Here is a 16,669-nt window from a genome sequence, read left to right on the forward strand (position 1 = left end):
TTTGCTCACCCGTCCAAGAGCACGTCAGGTCGTGGATGCAGTCTGCGGATACAAGAAAAAAACTTCTCTTTCCTGTAAGGTTTTTATCGTCGTTTCGCTCTTCATTGCTGGTGGATTAGTGTGTTTATTAATGTTGCGTTGTTAAGTCAGGGAAACGCATCATCTACGCGGAAACGCACATACCGGCTCAGGTTCGCCTCATCTGTCTCTCTGTTGCATGTCGCGTTCACTGGTATCATTGTAAAACCGAATGTAAAATTTCATGTAAACGTCAGTGCCGACCGGGACTGGATTGTTTTAAACAGAAAACATAAAGTGTTCGTCTCTGAGCTGTTAGACCAGAAACTAGCTAACGAGCAGCAGCTGGATAGTTGAACTTTGAACTCGGAGCTTTACAGCTTTTTCAGCACTTTCGGAGATTAATAAAGTCTGTAGTGGTGTTTAAACTACATATCGTTAGCTTCATAGCATAAGTGCCTAAGTCATTGACTTAGGCAATTATGCTATGAAGCTAACGATATGTGGTATTCTTCTCACAGAGGTTCGCAGTTTGTGTATATATAATATACGTTGTGCACATAAAATTGCTTTTAGGTTTTAAGTGAGAAAACAGTGCGGCGCAAAATCAACAAATAATAGGGACCAAGTAGTGTTCTCGCTAAATCTCACGATATTTTAGTATTTGACTGGTAATTTACACAGGCACGTGCATTTACACTCACAGGTGAACAAACATGCCTCCACGTGTCAGCTAGCATTATATTTCCTCTCTCCCTGTGTTGGAAGATCAAGTTGTGTCATTTGTTTTACTCCTTTTATTACAACTTGTTTAGTACAATGAATCTACCTATCCGCTGGCTTTCCGTGCATGAACCCTAAATGTTTGTCTTTTTCCTTCTTCTCCACAGATGACTGTACTTTCTCCTGTCTGAACATCATGCTTCCCCGTGCGGGTAAAGAGTTTCTGGTCCGGATACGGTTCTCCTGGAGGCCGTTCTTCCAAGGCCGCTACCTGCTGGTCACCAATATCATGAGTGGAGGGGTGATGCTGTCTCTGGGAGACATCCTACAGCAGACTCGGGAGAAACACAGGGATCCTGGCAAAATCAGAGACTGGAGCCGAACAGGTGACACAGAGTTTTATGCATTTAATGTCATACACCATTTTCTTATTTTGGCTGATATGCAGGAGAGCTCCAGATCTGTACAGTTTCTAAAATAAAAATATAATGAACTCAAGTAATTTTGGACAAAAGCATCTGCATTGTTGTTAGAATTATCATTTGATTTGGGGATACAGAGGAGAGCATGCCAAAGAACATATGCAAAAACAAATGTAGTTGTCAGCAGTAAAGATTCTGCCAACAGGATTATGCTTAAACACTTTTTAAAAAACAATTCTTACAAAATAAAAAGGAACTCCTACTATTTTGTAATAATCTCATGTTAGGCTATCATGATTTATTTCATGCACGGCTGTTCTCTGTTTGGCTTCAAAGCTCGCATGTTTGCCGTGGGCTGCTCCATGGGTCCTCTCCTGCACTACTGGTACATCTGGCTGGACAGAGTGTACGCGGGCAAAGCTCTCAAAACCTTGGTCAAGAAGGTTGTGGTGGACCAGCTGGTTGCTTCCCCGACCCTGGGCGTGTGGTATTTTTTAGGTGAGAAGGATTTTACTGGTACTAAGTCCTGCTTCTCACACGTTGTTCAGGGTGTGAGCACATGAACAGTTTGTCAGTGACGCGCACACTTGAGAGATCATGTACAGAGGCAAAGGTTGCGCATAAAGATGTGGGTAAGGAAAACCCCCGCGTATAAGACATATATGGGGTTCAAAGGGTATCTGTTTCGAGTAGGCTCAAATTTAGCAGTTCATGTTTATAAGAGCGCTTATCTGAGGGTGGTTTTAATAAAGTGTGGCGTTGACGCATGTCTGACAGAAAACTGTTTATCACAGGTATGGATCTCATGGAGGGGCGCAGTTTATCTGAAGGATGGGCAGAGTTTAGAGGCAAGTTCTGGGAATTTTACAAGGTAAGTAAACCTGGAGGTTGAACATTAATTGTTCTTCATTCATCCCAACTGAAATTCTTCTTTGTCTTTAACAGAAGATGAGAATTTAGCGTTTAAACTGTAGCTGAACATTAAGTAATATAAAATATAACTGTGCTCTACACGGCAAACAGAGGAACTTTACGAGTTACGACTATAAGTTACATGTAGTAATTTAGCTCTGTGCTCTTCTGTCTTAAATCTTGAGGTTGTTGTTGTTACTCAGAAGGTTAAAAAAAAAAAAAAACCCAACCCAGCAGAGCAGATAAAACCTCCCAGTCTCAGCTGGTAACCTGCTGAGCAGACGGAGCACACTTCCCCCCTCTTGTCTGTTTCTCTGAGTAATTAGTACCTGCTTGTTTATCTTATGTGTGTTGTTCTTGCTGACAGGTAGACTGCTGTGTTTGGCCCGCTGCTCAGATGATCAACTTCTACTTTCTCTCGCCCAAGTTCCGCGTCGTGTACATCAACTTTGTCACCTTAGGGTGGGACACCTACCTCTCTTACCTCAAACACAGAGTAAGTCAACCACACAGGAAGTTTTTGGTTTTGTTACCTCTTATTTTACCAATTAACAGCTGTACGGTGCTGTGTGCAGCTCCTCCCAGCTGTGTGTGTTCTGTCTGCATACACATTTCCTCTGGGATGGCGAATGGAGCTGAAACTGTGTGTCACTGGAAGCAGATGGTATGTTTCTGCTCTATGCTGATTGACTGACAAGTGGGCGGAAATAGGGAAGAGTGTGACAGTGGAGTTCACCAGAAATGGAAGAACTACACAGCAAAATCTCCAGTGTTAAATTAACACTGGAGAGTGTCTATATGGGTCCACACCTCTGAGTGTTAAATTAACACTTTTGACAGTGTTATATGTTTAAAAGTAACCTAGTCAGTTTTGAAGATTAACAATGGCTAACACTGAGCAGTGCTGATTTTCTAACACTGGAATATTTCTAACATTTTGAGTTATTTTCCAAACATATAACACTGTCAAAAGTGTTAATTTAACACTCAACGGTGTTGTATTTAACACTCAGAGGTGTGGACCCATATAGACACTCTCCAGTGTTAATTTAACACTGGAGATTTTGCTGTGTATGAAGAAAATTTCAAAGATTAAGAAAAGCAGCATGGAAAGCGCAGGCAGCTACAGTGGACACTATTCATTGTTTGTAACAGTTTCACTTCAGCTCTTTGAATGTCAAATGAACTCTCTCTCCACGGCTGGTTGACCAACAACAGCACAAGAGGGAATGATCTACAGATGGGTTGCACCACATACTTTGTATGCTGCCTCCATCATACAGCAGAGCTCCCTGCAGATAGACAGGCCATCCCTGTACTGCCAACGCCATCCCTGCTGAACCATAGGTTCCAGTATACAGGCAGCCAGTCGGAGGAAAGCTGCTTTAAGCAGGAGGCTGACAGTGGGTGAACTGAGGGGCTCTACAAAGGCTCAGTATGAGCTCAAAAGGATTAATACGGTATATTGGGACTCTTACTCACCAGCGCTGCCCATGAGGTTCATTGCATCTCTGACTTTTCTAATCACTTATGTACAAAAGTGAAGTGATGTTGATCATGTCAATGCATCCACTGATTTGTATTGTCTTGACAGAAAGACGACCCCCATGCTGAGCTGGCATTAGACAGCAATGTTGCGGATGTACAGAAGGAAGTGCTGCCACAGTCCAAACCGTTGGAGGAGAAGGCTTAAAGAAGCTCAGTAGAGATGATACGTGTTGCTGTTTTTATGCATTTATACTCTTCCTCCCTTTGGAACTGCTGTCGGACTGTTGTGTTCATGCAACAGTGTGTGTTCCTGTGTTGGTCACTCAGATTTAAACTGATGCGTCTCTGGGAAGTTTGAAGTTAAAGTGCTGGTACACTTCTTCTTAACTCCCAAAGAGTTTAAATGTGTCTGTTTATGTGTGAATGATGTGCGCATGGATGAGAAGCTGTTTCACTGCCCTCAGGTACAGCATTTACTGTCAGAGTGAATTGAGCGGCTGTTAAGGGGAAGGTTTAAAAAGTCCCAAAAGTCATTGGACCCAAATTTTAAATCTGATTCTAGTAATGCTTTTACTTTATTTTTTTTAATATGCTTTATTAAAAAAACAAAAAAAACAATCAATATTGATGTGAGAGAGCTCTACTACATAACTGCTTCAGCAGCAAACCGCGTCTTTGAACATTGCCTTAATATATCATCCAGTGCTGCGTTTGTTTTAATGTCAATCACTCCATTTAACTTGACCCTCTGAGGTCAAATGAAGCATGATTATGGATCTATTTGTATTTTGTCATATCACATAGAATAACCGTTGAAAATAAGTAATTTTTAACTGTGCAGTAGTTTTTCACTAGTTACTGTAAAACTGACTGTATATTTCTACCAGTTTAATTTATTGATGATTTTTATTTTTTAGCTTTGGCTGGTCCAGTGATGATTTAGTTTATGTGATGATGGGGGGAGAAAAACCAGTATAAATGGTGTTAGCATAAACACTGTGAGGGTGGGGAGCGACACCATCTTCGGTGCTGCTGCTGCGTTCGTATAATGTATTTATTATATGAAATATTTTCCCAGAGTTCTCCACATAAAATGCATCATTGGTGTACTACCTGTGTAAAAGAACTGAGGAGCCATGTATCAGAAGTCTGCTAAGATTTCTGAATGCTGAAGAATTTATTTTCACATAAATTCAAATCAAATAAAAAAAAAAACCTTTCTTTTGGCACTTTTGTGGTTCTATCCTAATTATCCATATACTTTAGTTTGGACACATTATGTTACAACATGTTATCAATATTGAAGCAATTGAGAATTAAATGGGATAAAGCGCCCCCCCCCCCCCCCCCCCCCCTTATTTTTATAACCCAAAAGTAAATATGGTTATATTTGCCCTCCTTATAATGGAGGAGGCTATTACCATCACTGTGTTAGTGTTTTAACAGGAGATATTAGGGACAATGTTACAGTTATTCTCATATGAATGACATTTATATAAATGTATTCTTTAATACTGTGCAAAATTCTTGAGCCACCCCTCATTTTCAAATATTCTCCTTCACAATAACCAGACTTTCTTGGATTTTTAAAGTGGCTTTAAGCAATAGTTCCCTAGATCTCTTTCAGTTGTTTCCTTTGGACATTGACTGCCTTTTTACTCATTTTCACTCCAGTCCTTGTTCTGTACCATTTTCAGAGGAAACATTAGCAGGGCATGTTGTTGCTAGCAGCCCATCACAACAATGCATAATTTGTTCCCATTTATTTGGCCGAGTCTGAAATATGCCAACGATAACACCGCGTGTTGTGTTGTGCCAGCATGGAGGTTCCTAAAGAGCTCTAAGCTGGGAACCTCTGGATGGCAGTGTGACCTAAGAAAAACAAAGAGACAACTGAATATCTACAGCAGATGAACGATGTCTGAAAGTCACGTCGTTTTGAAAAATGAAAACATCCAGAAAAGACCCGAAACGTGACCTGAGAGACACACCTGACCCTTCAGCTACTGTTCACTACTGTTCACTGAGGCCTCATCAGAAATGGTCTCAGGGGAAGGATGGATGCCAAGAAGTCAAATTTACACAACGACTGGTCTGTATGTATAAAGTTTCAGTGATGTACACAATATCAAAAACCTTAAAACAGCATAAAAATGAAAGAAAGTAAAATTGAAGACTCAACTTAAAAAGAATAACATGCGAGGCAGAAATAAGCTCCACTGCACCTGATTCAACAAAAGTGTCAAACGTGCAGTGGACAAAATGATTTTCTTGTTTCATCAAAAATAAAGTGTCCAGCTCTGTGCTGCAGCATAAGCAGCCTGCACAGTGCAGAGTAAAAGACCTGGGATAGCATAGGTCATTGCAGCTGGCAGCATGAGACAACTTTCATGTTTAAAATCTATTTTAGAAGTAAAAACTAATCTGCAGCTGCCTGCAGCAGGAATAGAAGCAAAAGCAAACACACACAACCTTGTTTAAATATTGACTGATAGTGTGAAGGGTTTAATGCTTGATATGCAACAGCCCGTGTTTGGAGCACATCCTGCTGTCAAGGATGTAGTTACCGCATGTGTGTGCATGTGCGTTTGTCTGTGAATGTCACTGATATGACTGCCAGCCACTTCCCCTCTCAACATGCCCGCAACGATGCACCTCACTCTGCTGGTGTCCCTGTTAACAGCGACAGTCATCAGTGGTAAGTCAGCATTTTTCAACAAGTTTTCACTTCTCAAAATTTTGTGTTCTATATGTTTGAACGTTAGGCTGAAGTCTTGTAGAAGTGCAAATTTATGCAAACAGGAAGCTTCGTGCAGTGAGAGACAGTCGGCCGGTTTGCCTGTGGCAGCGCGGCACTGGCTCTTGTTTTAAGTGTAATAAGAAGCAACTGTGTGTTGTCACAGACACATTTGTATTCATTCTGTTGCTGTTCATTACTACAAAATTCATATCATAAGTAAAGCGTGTATCTGTAAAACATAAGGGGAAGTTCACACCTGGGTGTAGACTGGGGCTAATATTTAATCAGTGATAGTGAGCTGAAGTCGAGCCTCCTGTGGCAAACACTTTACTGAACACACGTTGCAATTGCTTTAATATTACCTGACCCACTGCTATGCGCCAACACAATCTGCTTTTAGACACTTGCAGCATGTCGTAGTTTTCTGAAATTTACTTTGTTTTTGTTCTTTTGTCAAGTTTAAAGTCGTTTCTTGCCTCAGAAAGTTGTCACAGCATTCTTACCTTAAGCTCCTCTGGATCTTTGCCCACATCCCATAACTGTACAAGTACAGTTATGTGATTTAAAGCTCCTAAACGCTCATGTATTTACCACTTAAAATCTCAGCTTCGTCATAGTTTGAAGGTTTTCCGGTGTGTTTTCTTTGTACACAAAGCGGATTTTAGGGGTAAAACAGTAACAGGTAGAGCAGCTACAGTGTTGATGAGGACCCCAACCTGAACCCTAAAGTGCCTACACTCAAACACCTGCCAAACTTCAATCCCACACGGCTCCGTAAAGAAATCTAAAACCGTCTTCATAAACAGTCCGAGGCCACAAAGATGATGCACATATAGATTGTTATTGTCTCAGGGATGTGAATCTAACATACGTAGCTTCCTTAACATGATTTTATGATAAACGTGGTGTGAGTGGGTGTGGGCGGTGACTAGAAGATGAAACTTACAGAGTTCCATGATGAAAGTGAGCTTTGCGTAATGCATCATTACTATCATGTTAATTACATGTGACTTAAGTAATAGTGGCAAAACTCCAGAATAGTGAATTTAAAGGTGTAGCATTCAAAATTTCTAATCTGTGATAATAAAGCTTATATTTAGGTTAAGGTAGGGTTACTTGATTAAAACGAATCAAATGTGAAATAAGAGCCTACATGACCACTTCAGAATCACCTGGGATTTATTTTTGTACTATATTTTGCACTCAATAAAACGATTTTTCAGCAATAATTTTGAGTAAAATGCAGCTGAAATATATCCTTATTATAGAGTTTACCAAAAATTTAAGTACCAGCAACGTTCTGTTAGTCTGTGTCAGACATCAGATATGTATTTTGCTATTCAAACTCTGGGATATTCAATGATCTAAAAGTTGGTTATAGAAAAAAATCATACAAAGCAATTATTTTGTGTCAGAACTTTTTGATGATTACAACAACACCATGCTCTGTCAATAGGAAGGGCTAGGGTTAGTGCACAGCATTAAGCCATGCTTGTCTGCATTAGTGCTCTCATGCATTAAAAACATCCAGTGCAAGTATGGAAAAATGTAAATAAAACTTTCTTTGTGGTTTGTTGGCACCTTTAAGATGCCAACAAACCACTTGATCATTATCTCAATAAGGTGTGAATGCAGCATCTTATATTTATGTGCTGTTTGCTGCTCTGCAGAAACCACCACTTCCTCCAGCTCATCCACTGCACAAACAACCACTAACAAACCATACTCACAAACAACAATACTCCAGACTACCACTGAAAGAACAACACATCCAACCACAGCTGAAACGACAACACATCCAACTACAGCTGAAACGACAACACATCCAACTACAGCTGAAACGACAACACATCCAACTACAGCTGAAACGACAGTGCAGTCCACGACCATCATCACTTCGGCTTCACCAAAAACGCAGCAGACAGACGACACCACCCCCAGCCCACCTCCTCAAACCACAGCAAACAACCAGACATCAAATGAGACAGCTTTGCCAACTGAAACAACACTCCCATCTGCATCAGCATCACCAAACATCACTGCAACCACCACTGTGAACACAACCGACACAGGTCAAAAAACATCCAGTCCGCTCTTTTTTTGCCATTTTAAAAGAAATTAATGCACTTTTGGGGGTTCAAGGACAGTGAGAAACAATACAGATGGACAAATTTATACATAGCAGTGCCATACTTTATGACCTAAAACAAACAAAATGCTTTTGCGTGCACAGATTAAATTCATTTGCATGTTATGGTGGATTTCTTCTCAGGTTTCAATGAAATTTTGATGACAAGACCCAGATAGCAAGGAGACATTGACTAAACATTGTTTCAATATCAGGTGCTTCTATTGAATCAACGTTGAAATCTGACGTTGACCCAATGTCACTTTTGCACCCTTTTCTAATATTGAAACAACGTCATGTTTTGATATTGAATCAATGTTGAACACTGACATTGATTCAACGTCAAATTTTCAAACACTGTTAATGTTGAAACAATCTCAGATTCTGATATTGAATCACTGTTGAACTCTGATGTTGATTTTCCATCACTTTTGCACCCTTGGTTACTATTGAAACAATAAAGTCATGATTAAAAATCAGTACTTAAAAGGTATTTGTATTAATAAAAAACCGCTGCAAATTACCAGCAATACTTAAACCTGCAAAAAAGACAATTGTATATGATCCCCAAATAGGAAACCCATAAAATACTGGACATTGTCTTACAATTTGTCATGTCCATAATAATATCCCTATAAAATGAAGCATCTGGCATTATGTAATAAAAATGACAGACATCTCTGTATCAATTACAAAGTAATTTATTATATTTTTGAAAAAGTTTCTTTGTTACATGTATTGGATACAGGTCACTTATTTTTTTTAGTTTACTCGGGGATCAAACTGGATATCAGGCATCCTGCACCACCCATGTTTTCTGAAGGGTAGCGGAGACATTTCTGCACTGCTTGGGCGAAGGCAAACTCAGAAACAGCGTTTACCCCCACCCGCTGAGTCAGACCATCTAGGACACAAACAAACACAAAAAGAAGAAAAAAAAAAGCCAAATTAGAGCTTAAATATGAATAACCTATTGTCTATTGTCTTCAGCAGGGAGAAAGCATCTAAACTACCAGGCTGATTAATATGAAAGTCACAAGGCAGAAATCAGCAAACTTTAAGAACTTACCATTGCTTTATTTGCCTCCGGTCATTGCAGTTCATTTCGTCTATGTTGTTAAATGGCTAATCCAGAGGCAATACCCTAGCATGAACAGGGTCAGTGCTGCAGGATTAACGGAAGGCTCTGAACTTCTCACGGAGGTCCCTGACTTCTCTGATCAGCTCTGTTATCATGATCATAAGTTTTTGGAAGGCTGCATCTATTGAAAAGAACAATAACACAAAGAATACTGGCTTGTGATAAACTGGATAAGCATTGTGATGAGAAAAACAACTATATCCATAAGTGACAAACAACTGCCCAGGGGAATTTATTTGTCATGACAAATAAATTCCCCTGGGCAGTTGTTTGTTTAAGTCAATTAATAAATGAGGCATAAAACCAATGGTGTGACTTGTGCAAAGCAAATATGATTTCTTCTTACATTAGTATAATTTCAGCTGTGTCCAGCAAATATTGCATTTGTTTATCTCATCGTTTCTCTGTTTGTCTCCCCCTCAGGTTTTTCACCCGACTGGGAAAAAGATGACCTGGCGTCAAACCCCGGCCTAGTCGCTATCATTTGCATCTTCTGTATCGTCCTCGCCCTCGTTCTCGTGGTACTCACAGTGAAATGTATCCGATCGCCGAGATCCAATTTTGAGAGGCTCGAAGATATGCCGATGGTGAGATAGAAAACGTGACAGATATTCACAGTTCCAGAGGGTGAATCCTAATCTTAATCTTACTGTAGGTCTGGTATACATCTTAAAAATCAGCACTGAAACACACAAAATGACAAACTTCTTGAATATTGTTTCAAGAATATAATTCATGAGTTTTAGTATGAGGCTCTGCCTGCTGTAGGTTACTCATCCCAGCAGGGGGAGGCAGGTGCTGGTTAACACGTAGAAAACATGGATTTGCCCGTAACATGGATTTGGAGCAAGGCCAACACGTTCCAGGATTTTGCTTCACGGGGATGTTAACTGTCAGCCCCCCACCATGAGTAACACGTAAAAGTTTCCCAGCATTAAATGTCGTCTTCTTCTTGTTCCTGTCTCCTTAGTAATGAGGACAGTGGTTTCTCATTTACACGAACAGGAAGTGTGAGTGGATTGTCTGTGTGTGAAAAGTGTGGTGACTATTTCTCAAGAGAAGCTTATCATTAGAGCCGCATCAGCGCGTCGCCAGATAGTTTTAAACTGTTGGCATATCTCAATCTCAGCAGCAAGGGTCTAATCAAGAATGGGATTTCTGAAAAGCAAACCTTCTCTCTCACACTTACGGAGCACTTACAAGTTCATGTATGTATCTAGTGTGCAGAGACAATATCACAAAGACTTTTCAGATGACCCACAATGAGGCTGCCAATATGTGTGAAATAGAATAAAATACTGCTATTCTGGTAACCGCTGCAAAACAAGACCTGCAGCGCTGTACGGACCAGTGTTCTTTATAAGGTGTTCTACGAGTGTAAATCTTTATTGCTGCATGACTGGGCATTGTGCTGGAGTGTACTTTATACCGTACGAGCTACATATCCGACAACATGAGCTGAAAAACAACTGATCCTCCAATATGAGCAGGTCGGGACTTAATGATAACTTGCAGGGTTAATAAATGACAAACAATCCCCTGTAGAAATCGGATAATATGATCTAGATAATGTCCATGTATGACCACATCCATGACGCTTTTTTTCTTCACACATTCTCAGCAATTTCCTTTTGATTATTCCTGACATTATGAGAAAAGAGAATAAGATAAGTATGAAACATTTAAGCTTCCCTTCCCAGGAGTTTCTCAACCTCATCTTCACATGGTAATCCCTTCTCACATTCACTAATTTAACATTTAAAACGGGTAAAAAGACGGTTTTTTCAGAGGCTTGTCTCCGTCAGCTGATTGTCAGTCCTTAACGTTAATTACATTAATATGCCTAAAGCGGGACCGCAAAGACTTCACCTATTGTTAATCTGAACGGGGAAAAGAATGCCTATCACTGTAATCGGATAAAAGAAAAACAACAGAACACATTGTACTGTAAAAGAACCACTTTAGTTCAGATGGTAAAGCAGGTACTGGACATTCAGTGCAGGCACTTTATCACCACGCTGACTGCTGGTTAACTGTGAATGGGTTGTTTGTTTTCTGTGAACTCTCAGGGCAAAGTGAATGAGGAGTCTCCGTTCGCCCACTACTCGAAATGACAGAATGCGCTTGTGGACGCCGAAGGCCCGGGACGGGTCCAACCTGCCGAACGACTCTGACATCATCAGGCTCGGCTTTACGTAGCACTTTATTCAATGCCAGTGAAATATTTTGGCCTCATTCATTTTGGTTTTAATTAAGTGTAATCAGCTAACTACAACTGTCGCTTCCTCCATAGTAAAATCTGAAAATCAGCCTGAAAGGTAAACCTTCATACATAACGCTTGCTAAACTGGTGACATGTATAATCTTGTAAGCACTACAACTCAGAATTACACTAGTGATTTAATAAGAGTGCAGATTTCGATTTTACATAACGCTTTAACAAAGTCATAACTGGAATGTACAAGTGTACAAATGTGATCTTATCTGGAGTGGCATATATGATGTATGAATTGTGGGGTCTGAGGTCTTCTGTGCAAGCAAAGCTCAGACGCAAAAAGTTTCTTGAACAGAACAATTACTGCTTGAACGTCATGCTTGATTAATTTCTGACTTCCTACAGACATCCTCAGTGTTTTAAACTTGTTTTAAATGAGCTTTTTGGCACAGTTCAAAAATATTTTTCTTTTGTTTTTCTAATAGCAGGTAGTCTAATAAATGTGTTATGCACTGGAAATATCAGAAAAACTGTGGGGCCACTGACAGAATCTTTATGGCTAAAAACACTAAACAATAGGCTCATGTTCTTATTACTGATAGAAAAAATACTTGTGTATTTGTATGCACTAAAACAGGTACCGCTAATTATTTCTATGTTCACTCTAAAATTAATATCAGGCCATTCACATTAGTCACATCAGAAATGTTTCCAGGTTCAGGAAAATCTCGGGACTCATTTCCAACAAAAACACGTGCAATTCTACTTTGTCTTGCTAATCTTGATGAATGTAAACAGATTTGCTTATGCTTATAAACATATTCAAATATAGAATTGGATCCTTTCTGCTTTAAATGCCTTAATAATTAATATCCCTGAGCTAGCCTGCACAAAAATGATAAAAGTCATATTTCTAGACATTTTAATTGTGGCTCAAAGTAACTTTTTTCATGAAATGCTGTCACACTGAGTCTGTGTGGCAAATCTGCTATCCTACACTCAATTTTGCAGTGACTTGAATGCTTTCCTGCCATTTCAACAAAATGATTTAATAAGTCAGTGTTTTGTAAATCGGGACGATGACATGCTGTGTACCAACTACATAATTGTGATGTTTTAATGAAAATAAAAACATTGATGTGGTGTTTTTCACTTTCCTGTAATGTGTCCCTTGTTGCTACCTCAGGTTAAGATTACGTAAACCTTTTACCCAGCCAGTTATCTGGAAAACCCCACCAGCAACTTCCTTTAACCTACGTCTTCAGCTATGTACCAACATGCCAGAGCTCCTCAGACACATGACTCACACTCCAAAGATAAAGAGAAACATCTCCAGGGCTCGAAGGTGAGGATTACCCAAAAAGGCCATGACTATTTAAGAGGACTGGCGATTGAGGCTAAACCAAATGAGCGTCTGGATAAGAATGTGACTGGGACCTCATTACCAAGACATCCTGCCAATGAAAATATAAATGGGCTACATGAAAGTGTGACCACTCAAGCGGTTTTGTTTGTATTAGAACTGTAAATGATTCATATTTTGTGAGGAAACCCTTTAACCCTTTAAGAGAGACACAAAAACAAGCTGTGGGAATCTCAGATGTGAGGCATTAACATGAAAGCCTTGTTTGGTTAAAGCACAAGACCTTTTATGAGTGTAACTGAACTTTTTTGGATCTAAAGAGTTGCACAAGCTGACAGTGGAAAGTAAAAGAGAGGTTTAAATTCCAGAGAGAAAGACACACTCAGTGAAAAAAAGACTATGTGTGCAACTCGTGCAAGGAAACAAACAGGGCAAATTAGGACTGGCTAAAAGATCGATCTCGTAAAATTCCTCAGATACCACTGCACTGCTCTTGTTTTATTGTTAATGCTGAGATAAGTACAGGGAAAGAAGCACTGCAATCAGGTCAGATGGCATATCAGGGAAAGAACTATTTGAGCATCTCTTAAACTTTGATCTTTTGTTATAATGATCCAAATCTGCTGATGAAGTTACTTTGTGAAAATAAATTTCCTCTAATATTCTGAGAACGGGCACAATCATTACTCAAAAGGAACGCAAAACAAACTTAGTAGTCTTAACGCAAACAAGTATTTAAAACTTTGTTCTTTTTCTTGTAAAATCTTCCACTTTTTTTCAATACCGGACTCAAACATAGACAAATTCACAACGATGGCTGATGGTCTGTAGCATACACTCACTGGCCACTTTGTAAGGTACCCCACAAATATCTATTTAGCCAATCACATGGCAGCAACATTTAAGCATGTGTACATGCTCATGACAACCTGCAGAAGTTCAAACTAAGCATAAGAATGAGGTAAAAAAAAAAAAAAAAGAAGTGATTTAAGTGACTTTGAACATGGTTGGTGGTGTCAGATGGGCTGGTCCCAGTATTTCAGAAACTGCTGATCTGCAGGGATTTTCCCACGCAGTCATCTACAGGGTTCGATCGTGCAGCCGACAGTTCTGCAGCAACCGTGTGTGACGCTCTCGTGTCAATACGGACCAAAAATCTCACAGGAATGACTCCATCACATTATTAAATATTCATAAATCTAAATAAATCTATGCCACGTATTAAGTGAATTATGAACACGTGTTAATGCAAAAGATAGTCTTATCCAGTACTAGCAAGGTGAGCGCAGACTGACAGTCCATAAAACGTAATTTTAACCAAAAACGTGGAGGAAAAAACAGAACCATATCACCGCCGATAAGTTTAAGTGACCTAAATAAATGACAGATAAACAAAACAAACGGAATCAGGTGTACGTGCCAGATCAATCGAATAGTAAAAAGGTACAAAGGCGCTTCAGCAGCCAGGTGCACTCAGCTGCACCGGGCGTGAAGCTGGCCTGCCACAGACCTCGTGGCCGGCGTAGTGAGCTTGTTTACGTCTCGCGGCTTCGCTTCCTGCCATGTGATCCGCTGGCTGACGTCGCAGTGACGGAAGGGCACGGACCTCTGCATGCAGCAGAGTTTGAAGTCTAAAAGCAAGTGACTAATTTGCAGCAATAAAAATGGATAAATGCAGTAGTGTTACCTGAGCAAGTTCGAGCAGTACTTCACTGTAAAGGCAGACGAGACAAGACGGCGGGTCGCTGCGGTGAGTGTGAAATAAGACTTTAACTTCCAGACTAACTGTAACCTGCACCCCAGATGCGCTCAGATGGGTAACTCCTAAACAGCTTTTTAACGGAGTAACCCGACGTTAAAGACTTCAGCGCTGACAGTTTTCTCATGAGAGAGGACATTTAGAAGAGCACCAGTTTCCTTTTCACACTCTTGCGGTGGCGATCAGAACCCTGCCCAGATACTCAGCATTGATTTCAGAGCGATCATAAAGAAAGTAACGTCACATCTGATCATATATAACACACTCACCTACTTCTAATAATAGTCATTGTGAAAAAAAAAGCAAACAAACAAAATCAAACATAAAAAACCGTCTACTCCATAAATGTTTCCATGGATGTTCTTCCTTGTAATCATGACAAGATTCTGTTGTAGTGGTATAGTTCTGCTCTATTACATGTCAATAATACTTTGAACGGCAGGATTTATTAAGCAGTTCGAGGGGTAGTTTCAACTGTGTGCGTTAAACTTTCTGAATAATTCATCTTCCCCAGCAAAGCCACAAGGAATGTTCCCTCCTTCTACTTCTATCTCCTTCCTTCCTCCATATCTGCTTCCTTCACTCTCTCTGTGTGACCCCCGCACAGACACTCAGAGCGTCTTCCTCATTTTCACACAGATCTTCCTTTCCTTCTTTCTGTCTCTCTTGCTTTCACCCAAAAAACTGACAGCAACAGCTGAAATACTATCTCGCCTGATCATCACCTTGTCGTTATCTCCCTTTTCTTTCTGACTTGTTTTCTCACAAACAAACGCATAGTTTCCAAGCCACGAGTTACAAGGAAAGCGGTCTCGACATCTTCATGTCTCAGCATGCACACTTGTCTTTGCCTTAAGCTTCTAATTGGATCTTGCAAATGTGGGTGATTTGTTATTTCTCTGCTGTATTGCTTGTACTTTGTTTACCACTTTGCAGCATTTGCCTTCCTGTAAGTACTAATATAATTACATTCCTGAAACAGACTGGGGTTATTGTTATAGAAAATGCTCATACAGATACATACAGCTGTTACCGATTAGGAATGACAGATCAGAAATTACTTTTCTAAATATGTGAGTTTTTAGAGAAACTCATGTTTCCCGGGTTTAACTCTACTGGAGTATGTTTTATGTTTCCCTTTTAAACTCCCTAAAACAAATGCTCTACCTTTACAAAACCGATTTTTAATAATAAAGGCGTGTGCGCTTCCATTTTTCCCCATTTCTGTGAGAATGTTTGAGATGGGGTGAGTTTTTGGTGGGTCAGCAGTGATTCTCTCAGCCTCCCTCCATCAACCCATTAACAGGAGTGATAAGGTCTCCCCAGTGTGACATGTGAGAGAGTTTTTCTCTGTCCCAGAGCTTTCATTCACACAAACGGGTTACATAATTCTGCAGTTTTCTTCTTGTTCGGTCAGACCCGTTTTTTTGCCATGGGAAACTTTTGAAATCCTGCAGTGTCATCAGTTTGAGAAACAAAGATAAACAAGGAAGAAAATGCAGAATGATCCGTGCCACCTGGAGTCATCCAGAGCAGCTTGGAGTTCAGCGTCTTGCCTAAGGACTCCTGAATCACGGACCCTAAAGTTAGGGGGCTGTACGACTGGAGGCACAGCCACCCGAGGGAGACCGTTCTCTCTGCATCCATTAGATGGCAGCCTGCCACACTGCTAATCCTCCTGCGTCCTGCTCTCCTCATCTGAGCAGAATCACAAAGCTTGTGCCTGAAACTGTATGACTCACTCTGTTTGACAGAAAAAT

The 16,669-nt window shown here is 40.2% G+C and overlaps 2 protein-coding genes across 3 annotated transcripts; both read left to right on the forward strand.

Moving 5' to 3' along the window:
* On the forward strand, positions 1 to 4,785 carry mpv17l2 (MPV17 mitochondrial inner membrane protein like 2). Of its 2 annotated transcripts, none has more exons than XM_085433062.1 (6): positions 1 to 74; positions 909 to 1,127; positions 1,500 to 1,661; positions 1,958 to 2,034; positions 2,443 to 2,571; positions 3,670 to 4,785. In XM_085433062.1, exons 2-6 carry the CDS (start codon positions 938 to 940, stop codon positions 3,766 to 3,768), a joined length of 657 nt encoding a protein of 218 aa, XP_085289188.1. In that variant the 5' UTR covers positions 1 to 74; positions 909 to 937; the 3' UTR covers positions 3,769 to 4,785. The 2 variants fall into 2 exon arrangements, with proteins under 2 accessions (XP_085289188.1, XP_085289189.1); XM_085433063.1 differs by lacking the exon at positions 1 to 74 and adding an exon at positions 87 to 191.
* Positions 4,786 to 6,106: 1,321 nt separating this feature from the next.
* cist1 (colon, intestine and stomach enriched 1) lies at positions 6,107 to 12,939 on the forward strand. Its single transcript, XM_085433064.1, has 4 exons — positions 6,107 to 6,261; positions 7,974 to 8,375; positions 9,996 to 10,159; positions 11,642 to 12,939. The coding sequence occupies exons 1-4, from the start codon at positions 6,201 to 6,203 to the stop codon at positions 11,684 to 11,686; spliced, it is 672 nt and encodes a 223-aa protein (XP_085289190.1). The 5' UTR covers positions 6,107 to 6,200; the 3' UTR covers positions 11,687 to 12,939.
* The last annotated feature ends 3,730 nt before the right edge of the window (positions 12,940 to 16,669 follow it).

Source organism: Copadichromis virginalis, linkage group LG15 (assembly GCF_057382275.1).
Source record: "Copadichromis virginalis isolate Kocher_CV1m ecotype Utaka linkage group LG15, C_Virginalis_male_GT1.1, whole genome shotgun sequence".
In the NCBI taxonomy this organism is placed as follows: domain Eukaryota; kingdom Metazoa; phylum Chordata; class Actinopteri; order Cichliformes; family Cichlidae; genus Copadichromis; species Copadichromis virginalis.

Bases quoted from the DNA above. Each gene is read 5' to 3' on its own strand.
- mpv17l2 (XM_085433062.1), top strand. From the start codon at position 938: ATGCTTCCCCGTGCGGGTAAAGAGTTTCTGGTCCGGATACGGTTCTCC. The intron at 1,128-1,499 runs GTGACACAGAGT...TTGGCTTCAAAG, and splicing joins CAGAGACTGGAGCCGAACAG to CTCGCATGTTTGCCGTGGGC. The intron at 1,662-1,957 runs GTGAGAAGGATT...TGTTTATCACAG, and splicing joins GGGCGTGTGGTATTTTTTAG to GTATGGATCTCATGGAGGGG.
- cist1 (XM_085433064.1), top strand. From the start codon at position 6,201: ATGCCCGCAACGATGCACCTCACTCTGCTGGTGTCCCTGTTAACAGCG. The intron at 8,376-9,995 runs GTCAAAAAACAT...TCTCCCCCTCAG, and splicing joins TGTGAACACAACCGACACAG to GTTTTTCACCCGACTGGGAA. The intron at 10,160-11,641 runs GTGAGATAGAAA...GTGAACTCTCAG, and splicing joins GGCTCGAAGATATGCCGATG to GGCAAAGTGAATGAGGAGTC.